The 20,471-nt window shown below is 47.0% G+C and overlaps 1 protein-coding gene across 1 annotated transcript in view; it reads right to left on the bottom strand.

The window, feature by feature from the left end:
• CEP57 (centrosomal protein 57) overlaps window positions 1–20,471 on the bottom strand; it is a 74,473-nt gene that overhangs the window by 39,553 nt on the left and 14,449 nt on the right. Inside the window, exon 3 of the mRNA XM_063951476.1 lies at window positions 6,687–6,860. Coding sequence (XP_063807546.1) covers window positions 6,687–6,860 — 174 coding nt within the window. The remainder of the gene's footprint in view (window positions 1–6,686; window positions 6,861–20,471) is intronic.

Genomic DNA, 20,471 nt, shown 5'->3' with positions numbered 1-20,471 from the left:
AACTACATTGAGATCCCAAAGTGCCACTGGAGGCACAAAAGGAGGCTGTATATGCAGTACCCCTTTTACAAACGTCTGAACTTCAGGGACTGAAGCTAGCTCTTTTTGGAAGAAAATTGACAGGGCCGAAATTTTAACCTTAATGGACCCCAATTTCAGGCCCATAGACACTCCTGTTTGCAGGAAATGTAGGAATCGACCCAGTTGAATTTCCACCGTCGGGCCTTACTGGCCTCGCACCACGCAACATATTTTCGCCAATTGCGGTGATAATGTTTTTGCGGTAACATCCTTCCTGGCTTTGATCAGGATAGGGATGACTTCATCCGGAATGCCTTTTTTCCTTCAGGATCCGGCGTTCAACCGCCATGCCGTCAAACGCAGCCGCGGTAAATCTTGGAACAGACAGGGTCCTTGCTGGAGCAGGTCCCTTCTTAGAGGTAACGGATCCTCCGTGAGCATCTCTTGAAGTTACGGTTACCAAATCCTTCTTGGCCAATCCGGAGCCACGAATATAGTGCTTACTCCTCTCCATCTTATCAATCTCAGTACCTTGGGTATGAGAGGCAGAGGAGGGAACACATACCCTGACTGGTACACCCACGGTGTTACCAGAGCGTCTACAGCTATTGCCTGAGGGTCCATGGACCTGGCGCAATACCTGTCGAGTTTTTCCCAACGGTTTATAATCATGTGGAAGACTTCTGGGTGAAGTCCCCACTCTCCCGGGTGGAGGTCGTGCTGAGGAAGTCTGCTTCCCAGTTGTCCACTCCCGGAATGAATACTGCTGACAGTGCTATCACATGATTTTCCGCCCAGCGAAGAATCCTTGCAGCTTCTGCCATTGCCCTCCTGCTTCTTGTGCCACCCTGTTTATGTGGGTGATTGCCGTGATGTTGTCCGACTGGATCAACACCGGCTGACCTTGAAGCAGAGGTCTTGCTAAGCTTAGAGCATTGTAAATGTCCCTTAGCTTCAGGATATTTATGAAGTGATGTCTCCAGGCTTGACCATAAGTCCTGGATATTCCTTCCCTGTGTGACTGCTCCCCAGCCTCGCAGGCTGGCATCCGTGGTTACCAGGACCCAGTCCTGAATGCCGAATCTGCGGCCCTCTAGAAGATGAGCACTCTGCAACCACCACAGGAGGGACACCCTTGTCCTTGGTGACAGGGTTATCCGCTGATGCATCTGAAGATGCGACCCGGACCATTTGTCCAGCAGGTCCCACTGGAAAGTTCTTGCATGGAATCTGCCGAATGGGATTGCTTCGTAGGAAGCCACCATTTTACCCAGAACCCTTGTGCATTGATGCACTGAGACTTGGCTCGGTTTTAGGAGGTTCCTGACTAGCTCGGATAACTCCCTGGCTTTCTCCTCCGGGAGAAACACCTTTTTCTGGACTGTGTCCAGGATCATCCCTAGGAACAGAAGACAAGTCGTCGGAACCAGCTGCGATTTTGGAATATTGAGAATCCAACCGTGCTGCAGCAACACTACCTGAGATAGTGCTACACCGACCTCCAACTGTTCCCTGGATCTTACCCTTATCAGGGAATTGTCCAAGTAAGGGATAACTAAAATTCCCTTCCTTTGAAGGAATATCATCATTTCGGCCATTACCTTGGTAAAGACCCGGGGTGCCGTGGACCATCCATACGGCAGCGTCTGAACTGATAGTGACAGTTCTGTACCATAAACCTGAGGTACCCTTGGTGAGAAGGGTAAATTTTAACATGAAGGTAAGCATCCTTGATGTCCCGAGACATCATGTAGTCCCCTTCTTCCAGGTTCGCAATCACTGCTCTGAGTGACTCAATCTTGAATTTGAACCTCTGTATGTAAGTGTTCAAAGATTTTAGAATCGGTCTCACCGAGCCGTCCGGCTTCGGTACCACAACAGTGTGGAATAATACCCCGTTCCCTGTTGCAGGAGGGGTATCTTGATTATCACCTGCTGGGAATACAGCTTGTGAATGGCTTCCAAAACTGTCTCCCTGTCAGAAGGAGACATCGGTAAAGCCGACTTTAGGAAACGGCGAGGGGGAGACGTCTCAAATTCTAATTTGTACCCCTGAGATATCACCTGAAGGATCCAGGGGTCTACTTGCGAGTGAGCCCACTGCGCCCTGAAATTCATTGAGACGGGCCCCCCACCGTGCCTGATTCTGCTTGTAAAGCCCCAGCGTATACTGAGGGCTTGGCAGAGGCGGGAGAGGGTTTCTGTTCCTGGGAACTGGCTGATTTCTGCAGCCTTTTTCCTCTCCCTCTGTCACGGGGCAGAAATGAGGAACCTTTTGGCCGCTTATCCACGAAAAGACTGCGCCTGATAATACGGCGTCTTCTCATGTTGAGAGGCGACCTGGGGTACAAACGTGGATTTCCCAGCTGTTGCCGTGGCCACCAGGTCTGAAAGACCGACCCCAAATAACTCCTCCCCTTAATAAGGCAATACTTCCAAATGCCGTTTGGAATACGCATCACCTGACCACTGACGTGTCCATAACCCTCTACTGGTAGAAATGGACAACGCACTTAGACTTGATGCCAGTCGGCAAATATTCCGCTGTGCATCACGCATATATAGAAATGCATCTTTCAAATGCTCTATAGGCAAAAATATACTGTCCCTATCTAGGGTATCAATATTTTCAGTCAGGGAATCAGACCACGCCAACCCAGCACTGCACATCCAGGCTGAGGCGATTGCTGGTCGCAGTAGAACACCAGTATGTGTGTAAATACATTTTAGGATACCCTCCTGCTTTCTATCAGCAGGATCCTTAAGGGCGGCCATCTCAGGAGAGGATAGAGCCCTTACAAGCGTGTGAGCGCTTTATCCACCCTAGGGGGTGTTTCCCAACGCACCCTAACCTCTGGCGGGAAAGGATATAATGCCAATAACATTTTAGACATTATCAGTTGTTATCGGGGGAAACCCACGCATCATCACACACCTCATTTAATTTCTCAGATTCAGGAAAACTACAGGTAGTTTTTCCTCACCGAACATAATACCCCTTTTTGGTGGTACTCGTATTATCAGAAATGTGTAAAACATTTTTCATTGCCTCAATCATGTAACGTGTGGCCCTACTGGAAGTCACATTTGTCTCTTCACCGTCGACACTGGAGTCAGTATCCGTGTCGGCGTCTATATCTGCCATCTGAGGTAACGGGCGCTTTAGAGCCCCTGACGGCCTATGAGACGTCTGGACAGGCACAAGCTGAGTAGCCGGCTGTCTCATGTCAACCACTGTCTTTTATACAGAGCTGACACGGTCACGTAATTTCTTCCAACAGTTCATCCACTCAGGTGTCGACCCCCTAGGGGGTGACATCACTATTACAGGCAATCTGCTCCGTCTCCACATCATTTTTCTCCTCATACATGTCGACACAAAAGTACCGACATACAGCACACACACAGGGAATGCTCTGATAGAGGACAGGACCCCACTAGCCCTTTGGGGAGACAGAGGGAGAGTTTGCCAGCACACACCAGAGCGCTATATATATACAGGGATAACCTTATATAAGTGTTTTTCCCCTTATAGCTGCTGTATAGTTAATACTGCGCCTAATTTGTGCCCCCCTCTCTTTTTTAACCCTTTCTGTAGTGTAGTGACTGCAGGGGAGAGCCAGGGAGCTTCCCTCCAACGGAGCTGTGAGGGAAAATGGCGCCAGTGTGCTGAGGAGATAAGGCCGCCGATAAGGGGGCAGAGCCTATCTCCCGTTTTTTTATGTATTTTGGCAGGGGTTAAATGCATCCATATAGCCCAGGAGCTATATGTGATGCATTTTTTGCCATCCAAGGTGTTTATTATTGCGTCTCAGGGCGCCCCCCCCAGCGCCCTGCACCCTCAGTGACCGGAGTGTGAAGTGTGCTGAGAGCAATGGCGCACAGCTGCAGTGCTGTGCGCTACCTTGTTGAAGACAGGACGTCTTCTGCCGCCGATTTTCCGGACCTCTTCTGCCTTCTGGCTCTGTAAGGAGGCCGGCGGCGCGGCTCTGGGACCCATCCAAGCTGGGCCTGTGATCGTCCCTCTGGAGCTAATGTCCAGTAGCCTAAGAAGCCCAATCCACTCTGCACGCAGGTGAGTTCGCTTCTTCTCCCCTTAGTCCCTCGATGCAGTGAGCCTGTTGCCAGCAGGTCTCACTGAAAATAAAAAACCTAAACTAAAACTTTCACTAAGAAGCTCAGGAGAGCCCCTAGTGTGCACCCTTCTCGTTCGGGCACAGAGATCTAACTGAGGCTTGGAGGAGGGTCATAGGGGGAGGAGCCAGTGCACACCAGATAGTCCTAAAGCTTTCTTTAGATGTGCCCAGTCTCCTGCAGAGCCGCTAATCCCCATGGTCCTTACGGAGTCCCCAGCATCCACTAGGACGTTAGAGAAATATATATATATATATATTTTCCATTGAGCGGCACTCAGAGACTGATAACAGCGTCAGGCTTTGAAAAACATCTTGTGCTTTAATAAATCAAAACGAACTGCATACCAACGTTTCGGGGCGCAACCGCCCCTTTGTCAAGGTGAGCAAAAACAGAACTGTTCTGTTTTTGCTCACCTTGACAAAGGGGCGGTTGCGCCCCGAAACGTTGGTATGCAGTTCGTTTTGATTTATTAAAGCACAAGATGTTTTTAAAAGCCTGACGCCGTTATCAGTCTCCGAGTGCCGCTGAATGGAATTGGTACGTTTATGGATTTTTTAACCCCAGAGGGCACCGGAGCATTTCAAACTCAGCAAGGCGAGTGCCGATCCGTTTGCACAATAATATATATATATATATATATATATATATATTATATATATATATATATATATATATATATCTATATCTATATCTATATCTATCTATCTATCACTACACAGTAAGAACTGGATGTATATCACAGGGTAATTGTACTAGAAAACCCTGACAAATGCACTCTTTAACTAGTCTAAAAAGGCAGGTAGAATACTTAAGTGTCATGTAAAGTCACAGCACTGACAACCAGGCAGCTTTACGCAGGAGGATTTGCCCAAGCAGTCCCAGGAACAGTGAGCTGAGGGATAATGGCGCCCAGACACTGACAGGGAGTGAGGGAGAGATAGATATGCAGCTCCAGGGCGGAAACATTTGCGGGAAATGGTGCCCTGGGGCTGGGGGAGGGGCTTCAGGTCTAAGCCTTATCCCCCTACTGGCAAACCACCAGGTACTGTGGGCTACTGAAAATGGTTTAGAGAAAACCTGACCTGCACCCATGCGGGACCCACTTACCACCTCCCGAAGCGCGGCCACGCGATCCCGGAGAGCCCCCGTCGTGTGTGCCCGACGTGAAGAAAACCGGAGCCTCCAGCTGTAGATACCCGGCAACCAGGGCTCGGGAGTGTACAGCGCCGCTAGGGAGAGCTGGAGCTGCAGCAGTGAATGTCTTCTGACATTTACCACCGCTGCTGCCCTTGAAGTCTTTACTTTTTTCGTCAAAAAAGCTCTTCTTAGGGCTGCCTGGAGCAGCCCCTCTGTTCAGTACCTGCTTACTGCAGCACCAACTACAAAACTGAGCTCCTGTGCAGGGAGGCGGGGTTATAGAGGAGGCGGCGCTGTGCATTCTGGGAACAGTCAAAGCTTTGAGCCTGTTGGTGCCTCGGATCAAGATCCTACTCTACACCCCAATGTCTATCTTTGTGGAGCCCAGTGTACCCCGCAGCAGAAACAGAGATTTTGTTCTTTGATTTAATGAACTGACCTCACGCCCACCAAGACGCCGTGGCAGTATAAGAGTCGCGCTTACATCAATGCACACAAGTAGCAATGAATTGATGCAGCATTTTTGTTTTTAAAAACGCACGTAGTTCCATTTTAATAGAAGACTGTCATCCTGTTATCGAAATCTTTTCCATGATTGAATTTTTTCCCCCAGCTGCTGCTCCATCATATCCATTGTCATCTTATAATAGGTACGTGATCCCTAATTTGATCTGTTAAGAGATCTAGTTTCTCCAAATGGGTTGGGTACAAAATGCCAGTGGTCAGAATTCTGAGGTTGGAATTCCCATCCCATTCGCAGACGGTTACCAGTGAGTATTCTATCCCTATCCCACCCCTCCCCCTAGTGCCTAATCCTAAAACCCCAACCCTAATACTCACAGGGGGATATCCAATTAGCCCCGTTAATTTACCGGGGCTAATTGTCCCGCAGAGGACTAGCCAATTAGCCCCGATAAGCCAGCGAGTGCTGTGGCTAATCGGTGAGTTTGTTTCACCTGCCTCTGGCAGGCGAAGCAGAATCCCCGGAAAAAGACCCGTTTTCGTACGAAAACGGGGCTGTTTCACACGAAAACACACAGGTTTCACTGAACCTGTGTGTTTTCGGGAGAAGGTTTTTTTTCTTTTTCAGGCGATCTGCCTGGATAGCCTGTAAAAATAAATAAACAATCGGTGAAACATCTACTGGGGATAACTGGCTATCCCCCACGTCGGGATCCTTTGGCATTGTGACCATCTGGATTCGGACTGTAGGGATCCGGACTACATCTCCTTCAAATATTAATATTATCCCTTGTTGGATTACACATACAACTCCTACACATTACCAGACAGTACAAACCAGAAAGATAGATACATAAACACACACATTTCTTTCACTTTCATGTACAGATTTCTATAGAGGGTGGTGGAGGGGTGGGTGAAAGAATCACCTTTATTTTTCCCTGACACATCAACCTGGTCTGTGTACTGCACTTGTTTCTCCAGCTTTTGCTTATAGCCCAGCGTTTCCTTTGATAGTTGTCGGATGTTATTCTCAGCACTGAGACGCTCTAATTCGAGCTGCCGGATCTTTTCTTGGAGGTTTTTTAAAGCGGAGAATATGGCTGTTTTCAAACAAATAACAAACAAAAAAAAAAAAAAAAAAAAAAAAGAGACAGGAATAAATGGTAGAAGAAAATAAAATGCTATATACAATGGCACAAAGGAAGGAAGACTATGTTTACCATTATCATCAAAATCACAGAGGTCATGATAAAATCACCTGAAATTATCTGTGCTGCTGTGAACCTCATGATGATTCAGAACACACAAAGAAAAGTGAAAATCAGGACATCAGTTAATAATTCACCATTGTTGACAAGTATATTAAAAACAGGAATAAATAAATGAATACTAAAAGTAGAAAAATAAAAACATGAATTCAGTTAGCATGGTGAAATATCATGCGGTATCTTTATAAGTAAGTGTTTGCTGCATTAATGTGTTTTCATAATATTCACATATCTGTTGAACAGGCCCCAGTATAGAGGGTTCCGGTATGAATGGTCGACCATGTTATGGTCGACAGTCATTAGGTCGACCACTAGTGGTCAACATTGACACATGGTCGACACATGAAAATGGTCGACACATAAAAGGTCGACATATGAAAAGGTCGACATGAGTTTTTTAACTTTTTTTGGTAACGTTTTTTGCGTAAAGTGACTGGGAACCCCAATTAGTGCACCGCTTTGCTCGCCATGCTTAGGGCATGGTGCCTTCGCTTGGCACACTTTACCGTTCCAATCGTAGTCCATGTGGATCGTAAAGTATGGAAAAGTTCCCCAAAAGAAAAAAAAGTTAAAAAACTCATGTCGACCATTTCATGTGTCGACCTTTCATGTGTCGACCATGTGTCCATGTCAACCAATAGTGGTCGACCTAATGACTGTCGACCATAACATGGTCGACCATGTGAACGGATACCAGTATAGAGACAGAAGAAAAGGGAAGAGATTCTCTCTAGTGCACAAACCGAGGGCTGTCCCAGTATAGAGATAAAGGGCTCAATCCAATAAATCCCCACTTCATTCGTGACACAAGTGCGGCTGTAAGCTGTACTCGCAGATTTTTGTTCTTAACCTCACGTTGTTGCAACGGCAACTAGCCCCATTCATGGCTAACCGAATTGAGCCCTTATGCAGAGTACACATTAGACAATGTGGCTGTTGGCCAACGGGGTGACAGATGTAACGATACATCGGCTGTCTCGTACAAACGGACAATATAGCGCGTGATATACCATTCAGTGGCCACATCCAGAAGCATGGTGTCGTTCAAAATATCTTCTGATCGGCCTGCACTGTAGGCCAATCAGAAGATGCAATGAATTACCCGCGAGAGCGCACAATACTGCATACACACTAGACAACGTGCATAATAGATCAGTCTACCGATCGGATGAAATATAGTCTAGGGCATAGGTTCTCCAACTTGGTCCTCAGGACCCCACACAGTGCATGTTTTGCAGGTCTCCTCACAAAATCACAAGTGAAATAATTAGCTCCATCTGTAGACCTTTTACAATGTGTAGGAAAAAAAAACTGTGTTCCCTAATGCACACCGAGTGAATAATATTACTATATAATAATAGTCAGATAATACGGAGATCTTAGTTGCGTATATCTGCAGATATAGGGTTAAGCCCCCAGGCCGATCGACAAGGCTTCTCCGTCACTGGGGGTCCCTAATACTAGGTATGGGCCTGGGGCGCAGGACCCCACAATGTCGGCACAGGTCGGCCACCCCACAGGTGAAAATTAATAGGGGTTAATAAGAAGCACAGAAGTGCTATGTAAGTGATGTGATTAAAATAATATATACAAAGTGATAGGAAAAATAATAAGTGTTAATAAAGTGTTAGGGTGTGCCATAGGGGAAGCCAGGGGTATCCCCAGGTAAGCTGGCTCTCAGATGCTGTAGGTGCCATTACCATGTGGCCTTACACTGGGAATTTAACCCAGATATATATATGTAATTATTTATGGGGTGGGTGTGGGGTGCAGTGGCCCCTGTGTCGGTATGGGTGGGCTGCTGCAGGTCGGCACACCCTAACACTTTATTAACACTTATTAATTTTCCTATCACTTTGTATATATTATTTTAATCACATCACTTACATAGCACTTCTGTGCTTCTTATTAACCCCTATTAATTTTCACCTGTGTGCTGACCTGGGGTGGCCGACCTGTGCCGACATTGTGGGGTCCTGCGCCCCAGGCCCATACCTAGTATTAGGGACCCCCAGTGACGGAGAAGCCTTGTCGATCGGCCTGGGGGCTTAACCCTATATCTGCAGATATACGCAACTAAGATCTCCGTATTATCTGACTATTATTATATAGTAATATTATTCACTCGGTGTGCATTAGGGAACACAGTTTTTTTCCTACACAGAATTACCCCTCCCCTTTTAGCACCTGAGTGACATCACAATCTGATTGAGCAGCTTTCCACCTTGTGTATTGACCTTTTACAATGTGTCAGTGAGTAATTAATACACCTGTGCACCTGCAAAACATGCAGTGTGCGGGGTCCTGAGGACGGAGTTTGAGAACCTGTGGTCTAGGGCATACCCATTTTAAGATTGCCTTGATTCTGCGGGCTAACCGCACTAATGTAAATCTCTGAATCAGGTTCAGCCGTGTATAGTCGCTAGATAATCCTTACCGACACATTCTCCTCTCACTAATTTGAATCACTATAGTAGGTTAGATCTCTGGAATTAGCAGTGGAGGTGCCAATTATCTCTGGGATGAGAGGAACTTTCTTTGTATACTGTAATACCCCGATTCCATACTGTACAGAGTTTCCTGCCTGTGTATAAGCAGGACATTCACATCTCTCCCACAAGCTCATACCCCCTATCCTGTGCAATCTGGAATGCCAGATCTGTTTGTAACAAACTGGTCCCCACTCATGCCCTTTTCATTTCCAACTCCCTGCACCTCTTAGCCATTACAGACACCTGGATTACTCCCTCTGACACTACTACTCTTGCTGCTCACTCTGCTGAGGGCCTCTCATACTCAAATCTATCTTTCCTCTCTGGACCTCTCCCCTGCTCTCCTCTCGTATCTCCAACTGTCTCTCTGCTATCTCTGTCTGGATGTCCCAGCGCTTTCTTAAACTTAACATATCTAAAACCAAGCTGATCATCTTCCCTTCCTCCCGCATAACCTCACCTCCCACAATCTCATTTATTGATGGCACTACTATCTCCTCTAGCCCCCAAGTGCGCTGTCTTGGAGTAATCCTTGACTCCTCCCTCTCCTTCAAACCACACATTCAGCACCTCTCACAAACCTGCCGTTTTCATCTAAAAATACTTCCAGGATCAGACCATTTCTCACCCAAGATGCTACCAACACCCTTATCCACTCACTGGTCATCTCCAGGCTGGACTACTGTAATCTTCTTCTGACTGGCATTCCTGACAAACACCTCTCTCCACTCCAATCTATCCTCAATGCTGCTGCCCGGCTCATTTTCCTCACCAAACACACTACCTTCACCTCTCAAGACCCACTTCTTCACCAAACCCAGCCAAATCTCATCCTAACCTTCTGTTCCACGCTTTCTATGTACCCCGTCTGTGTCACCCGTCTGTCTACCCCTCCCCTTTAGAATGTAAGCTCTCACGAGCAGGGCCCTCTTCCCTCATGTGCTTATCCTTACTTTAATAATCTTCAACTGCACCAAATCCAGCAGTCTTCTGCCACCTGATACTTATTCCAGTGTCATCTGCTGATGTAGCTATGTTTATTTACCCTGTACTTGTCCTATACTGTCATCAACTGTAAGTTGCCGTTTTCCCGTTTTGATTATTTGTTTATGAACTCTGTAACTGGGCGCTGCGGAACCCTTGTGGCGCCATATAAATAAATGATAATTCATATATACTGCACCAGTTTATTACTTGTATGGCAGATGAACGTCTAAGTCACTCTTCTACCAGTTTTATACATATTTACTTACAGCCATGTATAAATCGTGCCTGTTGCGTATTTGGGGCTCAGTATAAAAACCACATCCTGGTGGTCATTCCGAGTTGATCGCTCGCTAGCAGTTTTTAGCAGCCGTGCAAACGCTATGCTGCCTCCCACTGGGTGTGTATGTTTGCTTAGCAGAAGTGCGAACGAAAGAATCGCAGAACGGCTACAAATTTATTTTGTGCAGTTCTAGAGTAGCTCCAAACCTACTCCTAGCTTGCGATCATTTCAGACTGTTCAGTTCCTGTTTTGACTTCACAAACACGACCTGCGTTCGGCCAGCCACGCCTGCGTTTTTCCTGGCACACCTGCGTTTTTTCGAACACTCCCTGAAAATGGTCAGTTGACACCCAGAAACGCCCACTTCATGTCATTCACTCTGCGGCCAGCAGTGCGACTGAAATGCGACGCTACACCTTGTGTGAAACTACATCTTTCTTTGTACTTTTACGTTGCGCGTGCGCATTGCGCCACATGCGCAGAAGTGCCTTTTTTTTTGCCTCATCGCTACACAGCGAACGAATGCTGCTAGCGATCAACTCGGAATGACCACCCCTGTACAGTCTGGTAACTACTGCATTACCCTCACCCATTGGGTCTCAGTAATATTGTGCTATTGTATGTTCACAGTTTCTTCTGACTCGGATGGTTATCATGCATGACAAGTAGAGAGTCTACTATGCCTGTAATCAGAAATGAAGAATCACTGAGCGATGCTCTTTCGTGACTAGCTGAGCATTTTAGTTCAGCAAAGGGATAGGATTATGGGGGTGATGTGCAGACAGTCACCCTTCATTAGATTATAGTATAGTCACAAAACCTTGTGCTGTCACATCAACCAGGTCATGTATAGGCAATGACCTGTACTATGTATGGAGTGTTCACATGTGCAGTGTTCCTATTACACAATGTGAGTAATGCATATGTACACTACCTCCTGGGTAATACGGCTTCAGTTGTTACTTGGCACAGATTTCTGTTGTGATGTATACACAGATTATGTGTATAATATATGCTTTGAAGGCTGCTCCCAAGCGTCCTGGCATACATGAGCCACACAACCAATCATTAGGACTTGCAGCGGAACAGCCCTGTGGATTAGTTTGCACAGTAATATAGCTCTAATTGGTTATCGCTACGTATATTTTATATTATATATACACAGCTGTGGCCTCTGCATATATGTGAACAATAACTGGTGTTCGGATGCCGTTATTATTGAGAGCTTTTGTTCAGAGTCTGTGGAATATTTAATTATTAAATATAGACCCTTCTACCTGTGTAGGGAATTTATGGCAGTAGTAATAGCAGCTGTCTTTATCCCCCCGCAAGTAAATGGAAGTGGTGAACTGGATCAGCTAAATGACGCTTTGGGTAAATTGCAATCAACCTATGTGGAAGGGGCTCTTATAATTGCTGGTGATTTTTATGGAGTTTATTTAAAATCTGTTTTACCTAAAGCTCAATAAGAATATTGTGGTTCCAACGTGTGGTGGAAATATTCTGGATCAAGTTTATACGACTTTTAAGATGGGCTATGAGACTGTTGTATGTGCCCACATTGGGACATCACATCCGGTTTCATTGTTTATGATACAGACTTACGTTCTAGTAGTGAAGCGTGCTAGGCCTATTAGGAAATGTGTTCAGGTCTGGCCTGAGGGTGCGATGGAGCGATTCAAGGATACTTTATCTTTCACCAATTGGGATTTAGTAATAGAAGAATCTAGGAAGGGTGGAAAAATGTATGTAGATCTTCTCACTTCTACAATTTTGGGTTAAGTAGATTGTGTGGAAAGTAACTGTTAGGCGAAGTTTTAGGGTCTTCGCTAATGAAAAACCCTGGCTTTATGGAGCGGTTCATTCCTTGCTTAAGGCAAGTGACAGGGCTTTTAGATGGGGGTGGTATAGCACATAGACAGTTAAAAGGTAGACACCATATGGTCGACGGTCAAAAAAGTCAGACGGAAAGAAATTTTTTTATTTTTTTTTAAACATTTTTTAACCCAAATTTGGTGACATTCGTCCCCTTGCGGGCTCGCTTCGCTCGACACAACTTTACTAAATGGTAATAGTTTGTGACATGGATAGTAAATGAGGCAAAATTTGTAAAATAAAAAAAAAAAAAAAAATTATATTATACAGGTTGAGTATCCCATATCCAAATATTCCGAAATACGGAATATTCCGAAATACGGACTTTTTTGAGTGAGAGTGAGATAGTGAAACCTTTGATTTTTGATGGCTCAATGTACACAAACTTTGTTTAATACTCAAAGTTATTAAAAATATTGTATTAAATGACCTTCAGGCTGTGTGTATAAGGTATATATGAAACATAAATTAATTGTGTGAATGTACACGCACTTTGTTTAATACACAAAATTATAAAAAATATTGGCTAAAATTACCTTCAGGCTGGGTGTATAAGGTGTATATGTGACATAAATGCATTCTGTGCTTAGACTTGGGTCCCATCACCATCATATCTCATTATGGTATGCAATTATTCCAAAATACGGAAAAATCCGATATCCAAAATTCCTCCGGTCCCAAGCATTTTGGATAAGGGATACTCAACCTGTATATATATATATATATATATATATATATATATATATCAGGATTTTGGTACTTACCGATAAATCCCTTTCTCTGATTCCACAGGGGCCACTGGAGCGTAGTTACAATGGGGAATAGTAGGCAGTAATTGGGAGCTGGCACTTTAAAAATTTTCACACTGTGGCTAGCTCCTCCCCTACTATCTCCCCTCCAAGCCAGTCTACGTAAAACTGTGCCTGAGGAGAGCTGGAATAAACAAACCGTAAAGGTAGAGGAGGTTAATGAAGCCCTGTAAACCAGGATAACACAGACCAAACCTGGAACAGAACCTAACAAACAAACGGCTAGCCCGAACTCAACAAGCAGTCATGTGGAGATCTGCAAACCGTTAAGCAAAAAACCAGGAGGAACAGCGCTGGGCGGGCGTCCAGTGGCCCCTGTGGAATCGGAGAAAGGGATTTATCGGTAAGTACCAAAATCCTGATTTCTCCTTCATCCACTAGGGGCCACTGGAGCGTAGTTACAATGGGGACATCCCAGAGCTCCCAAAACGGGTGGGAGAGCGCTGAGAGTCCTGTAAAACCGCTCGGCCAAACTGTGATGCAGAGGCCACAAAAGTGTCAAACTTGTAGAATTTGACAAAACGGAAGGCGGTCCGACCAAGTAGCCGCCCAACATAAAGTATTCATGGAGACCCCACGGGCAGCTGCCCACGAAGGTCCCACAACGCGCGTAAAGTGCGTTGAAATGGAAAACGGAGGCTCCTGAGCAACCGCCAAGAAGACTGTCTGATGGTCAGATGTATCCAACAGCCCAGCATATGCTGGGGACCCCGGCTATTTAGTACAGGAGCATCGTACAGAACAAAGAAGAAAAGCCGTTCGTCGAATAGCCTAGGACCGCTGTAGAGAGAGTCGGTGAGCCCTGACAACAGTCAAAGAGGACCGAAAAACACTAGTGTCAGGTTTATATGAAAAACAGACATCCCCTTTGGAAGAAACGATCGCTGAGGCCGAAGCTCAGCCAGGGGAGTTGCCAATAGAGAACTCCCTGAAAGAGAGCCCGAACTTATGGCCGCCAGGCTAATCTCTTTTGGAAGAAAACCGAAAAAGGCAGAGTCCTAATATTCAGGTCAATGTGGTTTGAAGCGCAGCGGAGCAAAACCTCCCAGAGAAGCCAAAGATGACGGCTGAATGGTAACTGAAAGAAGGGGAAAACCCCTCTTATCCTTAGTATGTCCCATACAGTTTTCCAAAAGTGGCAAAAGCGAGAAGAGGTAACAGACTTCTGAAATCGGGGCCCAGTAGGCCTAACCGAACTAGGGAACTCGTCCCTTCTGAGGTCTCGTGAAGTGTCACACGGTTAAATGAAACCAGTGTAAGATTGAATAAAGAAAAAAGGGGCCCTGTTGAAGTAGACAGTCCAGTCGAGGTAGGAGCCAAGGCTCCTCTACTGACAACAGGTGTAGCTGTATCTTCAAGTCATGCGTGGCCCAACCAGAGCCACCGAGAGGACTAGCACGCATATTTCCCTCCTGTGATACCGAAAGAGAGGTAGAAATAGAAAAGGAGGCAGGATAGAATAACCAGAAAACTCCCAGGAGCCCTGAGGGCATCCTCGGCTACTGCCGCCAGAGCTCACGTCCGAGAGTAGTAAAGGGTTAGTCAGAACGCCCTGAGGTCGATCCGAAATCTCCGCCCACAGCGGACCAGCTGACAAAACTCCGGGGAATGTCCCCTCACCCGTGAGTCTGACCTGGCGGTGTGTGGAAAGAAGATTGTTGTCCCCCGCTTAGAGGGGAATGTAGGCGACCACTCATTGCGTCGCAGCTTGACTGAAGAAACAGAGTACCTGGTGCCGAGGAAGGAAAAATCCTTCGACGGACCGTGCTGAGAAACGTCTACGAGGAGCATAATTTTTTTGGATCAGTGTTGAACCAGAAGCTCCTGGATCCTCCGGATATTCAGAAGCCACCTAATGCACAAAGTGGGATAAGTAGCAGTAGATTGTCCCATTAGGGAACCAACGTACTTTCTGCCCTTGGGAAAGATTTATTCTGTGATCTTCCTGAACCCTGTGTGAGCGGAAGAGAGACCGAATGGAAGTGGACTGACGTTGAAAATGAGTATCCTGTAATGCGAATCTGAGAGAAGCCAGATGAGGAAACCCAACGGAAATCAGTAAACAGGCCTCCCTGCAGACAAGGGACACGTAGAACTCCCTATCTTGTCCAAAACTAGCAATCACAGACTGAAAGGATTCTAAGGCCAGAATAGGCCTGGCCGAGCCAACAGGCTTCGGAACGTGAAAAGAAAACAAAGGCTTGGGAACTGTCCTGATTCAAATGATATCTGAAAAATAGGGATCAACATCCTTTGCGGTTAGAAGCATATGGAGCGCCGACTGCAGTATGACTCTCTTGACTCTTGAGACGGTTGTACTCCAAAATTTTGTCTGTGACCACCCAGGCCTTCTCAGTACTCTCCGTAGGACCCCGACATGCGCCTACCATGGGACCCTCCAGGTGGTAGGAAGGTTTGACCTGTAGTAGGTGTATAGGATGACTTAAAATCAGACTGGATCGAGGATGCTGAACATTTGCTTCAGCTTTTTGCCCTGAGATCCCCTGGCGACGGAGATATCGCCCGTGTGGAGTCGAAAGCTTGAAAGTGCACGGAAAAATCTAAAGGAAAGACCGGTAAAGGTCTGTCTTGGAGCTGGGGCAGTAGTAGGAGAAAGCAAAGTGGACTTACCTCCAAAGGTTTAAGAAATCCTGCAAAAAATTCCTTCCCTTGAACCATCTGCCCCTTAGGATTTCATGTTCACCTGTCACTGTCGCAGCCCAAGCGAAAATGCAGGTTCCGAGTCCGCAGACGTGAAGACCTCCAAAGAACATTAAGCAGAATCGTGATTCTGACCGTACCAAAGTATCAATTGATCCTGTTGCGAAACATCCTGTAACCTAGAGGACAATTGTTCCACAACTTACCTGCTCCGGACAAGGTAGAAACCCCGCTGCCGTATATGTGCGTTCGATGGATCCCTGAGCAAGGTTGCCTCGGGAAAAAAACGGCAGCTTGTTGGACTGGCGATACATCGAGGGGTATACCCTGGAGAGGTACTGATACCTTTTTCTGCCATCTGCGGGGAAAGGATAGGAAAACAAACATTGTTTGATACCTGAAATTATGTATTCGGGTGTCTACCAGAGCCTGCCCCGCTCATCCGATACTGGACCAGTCGCTGCCTGATGTACTTGACGTGTCCGCCTCCTTTACCTGCAGTATCAGACGAACTGCTGTATAATGCACCTGGATATTCTGAGACACTGGTTCAGACTCCACAGAAAACAGACATCATCAGTATTGTAACATGGAAGGTTAGTTAGCAAGGTTCCTTTAGAAACCTGGAGAGGTGAAATGACGTACAAGGTCTCTGGTTAAGAGTGACATTACCTGCATAATCTGAGCTGTTCAAACAGGAGTGTCCTGCAGGTGCGTGGAGGGTTAAGCAGATGACTCCACCGCATATTTTACACCTAAGAGGGAATTCTTTGACTATTCCCGGTGACACAAACGAAAGGAGAAAAAAGTGGGTTAAATAAACACAGCCCTATGTAAGGTCTGTGCTATAATGTGTGACCGACACGATTCAAATAAACTTTCTGGAGCAGGTGAGACCTGAACCATTAGCGCTGCGCTGTTCTTAGCCCTAGGCTATAGGAGCTCCCCTTAAAGTTTTTTTTTTTTTTTTTTGATTCAAACCTCTGTTCAGATACCCGCTACTAGCGTACTGAGCCACCGCGCTATTTGTCTGATGTCTCACACTCCTTCCCAAATTCCAAATAGCATTAGTAACTAGTGACACCAAGGAAAAATAAAGGGAAGGCAACACCCCGCCCTGCGTTGAGGGCTGAAGAGATGGCTGTCCCGCACAATCCCCACCTAACATGATATGAACGAATTAAAGATGCGTAGCTGTGGTATAACCTGCAGTGACAGAATAGGAGCTTTAAAGCAGGTTTTTGTTGGGATCACAACCCTGGTCCCTGTGTTCAGAAGTCCCCGCTACTATCTGATGCCACACACATTCCCCAAAGTACCAGTGACATAAAGGAATAATAAAGGGAAAGAGAACCTGGATGGTCACCGCAAATGGCGGTTAGCCAGTGATAAAAGCTGGGGGGAAATGTTATGTGGCAAGGCGGAGCTATGTAAACTCTTATAACTGAACATCCAATATACATGGGACTTTACTTCTATTTGTCTCTGAGTATGCAAGATTAGCCCACTAGGCTATAGGAGACACTGCAACTATGAACCCAGGTCTGTACCTGGATGTGGCAGAGGTTTCCCCTGCAGGGAGGAAATGGCCGCCATAGTGAAACTCCTCTCTATGAGATAAAATCTATATAGTGGATAACTGGATTAGTGCTGCTGACTATATTACATTCACACCAGCACCATTGCATGAACCTCACATAAATGGCCATTACCTATAACAGTGGCCGGAGAGCGCTGAGCCCGCTGTACAGAGCGGGAGTTAGCTCCGCCCCCCGGTTATGGCGCCTTATTGAAAAACTATATTTACCTAAGCGGGAAGCGCCCTGTACCCTCCGCTGGACCTGCGAGTCACCGCGGGGAGCGTTGAGCCCGCTATACAGAGCTAGTAGAGCCCTGTATCTGCGAGCCGCCGCCGGGGAGTGTTGCGCTGTACAGAGCGCGAGTCGCCGCCGGGGAGCAGGGAACGCTGAGCCCGCTCTACAGAGCGGGACTTAGCTCCGCCCCCTCCGTACAAGGCGCCAAATTTAAAACTTGCTTTGCGCTCCAGCGGGATCCCTGTGCCGGCTCTGTGAGTCGCGCTGAGCGGGGATCCGTGCAGGGGGAGCGGGGAGATGAGCCACAGCCGCCGGAGAGCTGGGGGAGCCGCACTAATTTACAGACAATGCCTTATGATCCTCAGTAAGCGATGGATATCAGAATGACACACACCCCGTAGTTGTGCAGGGGATCTGTATAATCACATACTCAGCCTCCCCCATTCATCATGTCTGTTTCTCCATAAGGAGGAACAGGTAATACAATGAAGCACTCAGTACATTACAGCCCCAGAGAGCCCTTCTGGAGTGGTTGTACAACAATAAACAGTGCATTGCTCTAAAAACATAAATAGCCACCACAAATAAAGTACAGCTCACTCACCACTGCTGCTGCTGTTCTTGGTGGATCGGCCCCGACACTCGCCGCACGCAGCGGTGTCCGGCCATTTTTGATACTCACCGCTGCCTTGCTGCCGGAATCTTCTGCTGGATGGAGTGGCCGCGACACGCGCCGCACGCAGCGGTGTCCGCCAACTCAGGAGAGCTCAGTGTCTCCCTCAGCCGGGGCCCATCCAGAGCCGCACGCAGCTGCGATGGGACCCCGCCGGCAGCTCCCGAGGTGCAGACTGGCAGTGGCAGAGCTGCCAATCTGTGAGTGTAAGTAAGAAAAAATAAAATAATAAAGAAAAAATAAAAATTCTTCAGCTAAACCGAAGAGAACCAGCTACCTCGGGCACTAAACTAAGACTGGCTTGGAGGGGAGATAGTAGGGGAGGAGCTAGCCACAGTGTGAAAATTTTTAAAGTGCCAGCTCCCAATTACTGCCTACTATTCCCCATTGTAACTACGCTCCAGTGGCCCCTAGTGGATGAAGGAGAAACTGTGCCCGAGGAGAGCTGTAATAAACAAACCGTAAGATAGAGGAGGTTAATGACGCCCTGTAACCCAGGATAACACAAACCCAACCTGGAACAGAACCTAACAAACAACCGGCTAGCCCAAACTCAACAAGCAGTCATATGGTGATCTGCAAACCGTTAAGCAAAAAACAAGGAGGAACAGCGCTGGGCGGGCGTCCAGTGGCCCCTGTGGAATCGGAGAAAGGGATTTATCGGTAAGTACCAAAATCCTGATTTCTCCTTCATCCACTAGGGGCCACTGGAGCGTAGTTACAATGGGGACGTCCCAGAGCTCCCAGAACGGGTGGGAGAGCGCTGAGAGTCCTGTAAAACCGCTCGGCCAAACTGTGATGCAGAGGCCGCAAAAGTGTCAAACTTGTAGAATTTGACAAACGTATGACGGCCGGACCAAGTAGCCGCCCGACCTAAAGTATTCATGGAGACCCCACGGGCAGCTGCCCACGAAGGTCCCACCACGCACGTAAAGTGCGCTGAAATGGAAAACGGAGGCTCCCGAGCAACCGCCAAGAAGACTGTCTGATGGTCAGATGTATCCAACAGCCCAGCATATGCTGGGACCCTGGCCATTTAGTACGGGAGCATCGTACAGAATAAAGAAGAAAAAACCCTTCGTCGAATAGCCTAAGACCTCTGTAGAGAAAGTCAGCGAGCCCTGACAACAGTCAAAGAGGACTGAAAAACACTAGTGTCAGATTTATATGAAAAACGGACATGCCCTTTGGGAGAAACGACCGCTGAGGCCGAAGCTCAGCCGGGGGAGTTGCTAATAGAGTACTCCCTGAAAGAGAGCCCGAACTTACGGGCGCCAGGCTAATTTCTTTTGGAAGAAAACCGAAAAAGGCAGGGACCGAAAATTCAAGTCAATGTGGTTTGAAGCGCAGCGGAGCAAAACCTCCCAGAGAAACCAAAGATTACGGCTGAATGGTAACTGAAAGAAGGGGAAAACCCCCTTTTATCCTTATTATGTCCCATACAGCTTTCCCAAAGTGGCAAAAGCGAGAAGAGGTAACAGACTTCTGAAATCGGGGCCTAGTAGGCCTAACCGAACTAGGGAACTCCTCCCTTCTGAGGGCTCGTGAACAGTCACACGGTTAAATGAAACCAGTGTAAGATTGAACAAAGAAAAGGACCCTGTTGAAGTAGACAGTCCAGTCGAGGTAGGAGCCAAGGCTCCTCTACAGACAACAGTTGTAGCCGTATCTTCAAGTCATGGGTGGCCCAACCAGAGCCACCGAGAGGACTAGCACGCATATTCTCCTCCTGTGTTACCGAAAGTGAGGTAGAAATAGAAAAGGAGGCAGGATAGAATAACCAGAAACTCCCAGGAACCCTGAGGGCATCCTCGGCTACTGCCACCAGAGCTCACGTCGGTGAGTAGTAAAG

The sequence above is a fragment of the Pseudophryne corroboree genome, chromosome 2, assembly GCF_028390025.1.
Source record: "Pseudophryne corroboree isolate aPseCor3 chromosome 2, aPseCor3.hap2, whole genome shotgun sequence".
Taxonomy (NCBI): domain Eukaryota; kingdom Metazoa; phylum Chordata; class Amphibia; order Anura; family Myobatrachidae; genus Pseudophryne; species Pseudophryne corroboree.
This window is presented reverse-complemented; position numbering and strand designations above follow the sequence as displayed.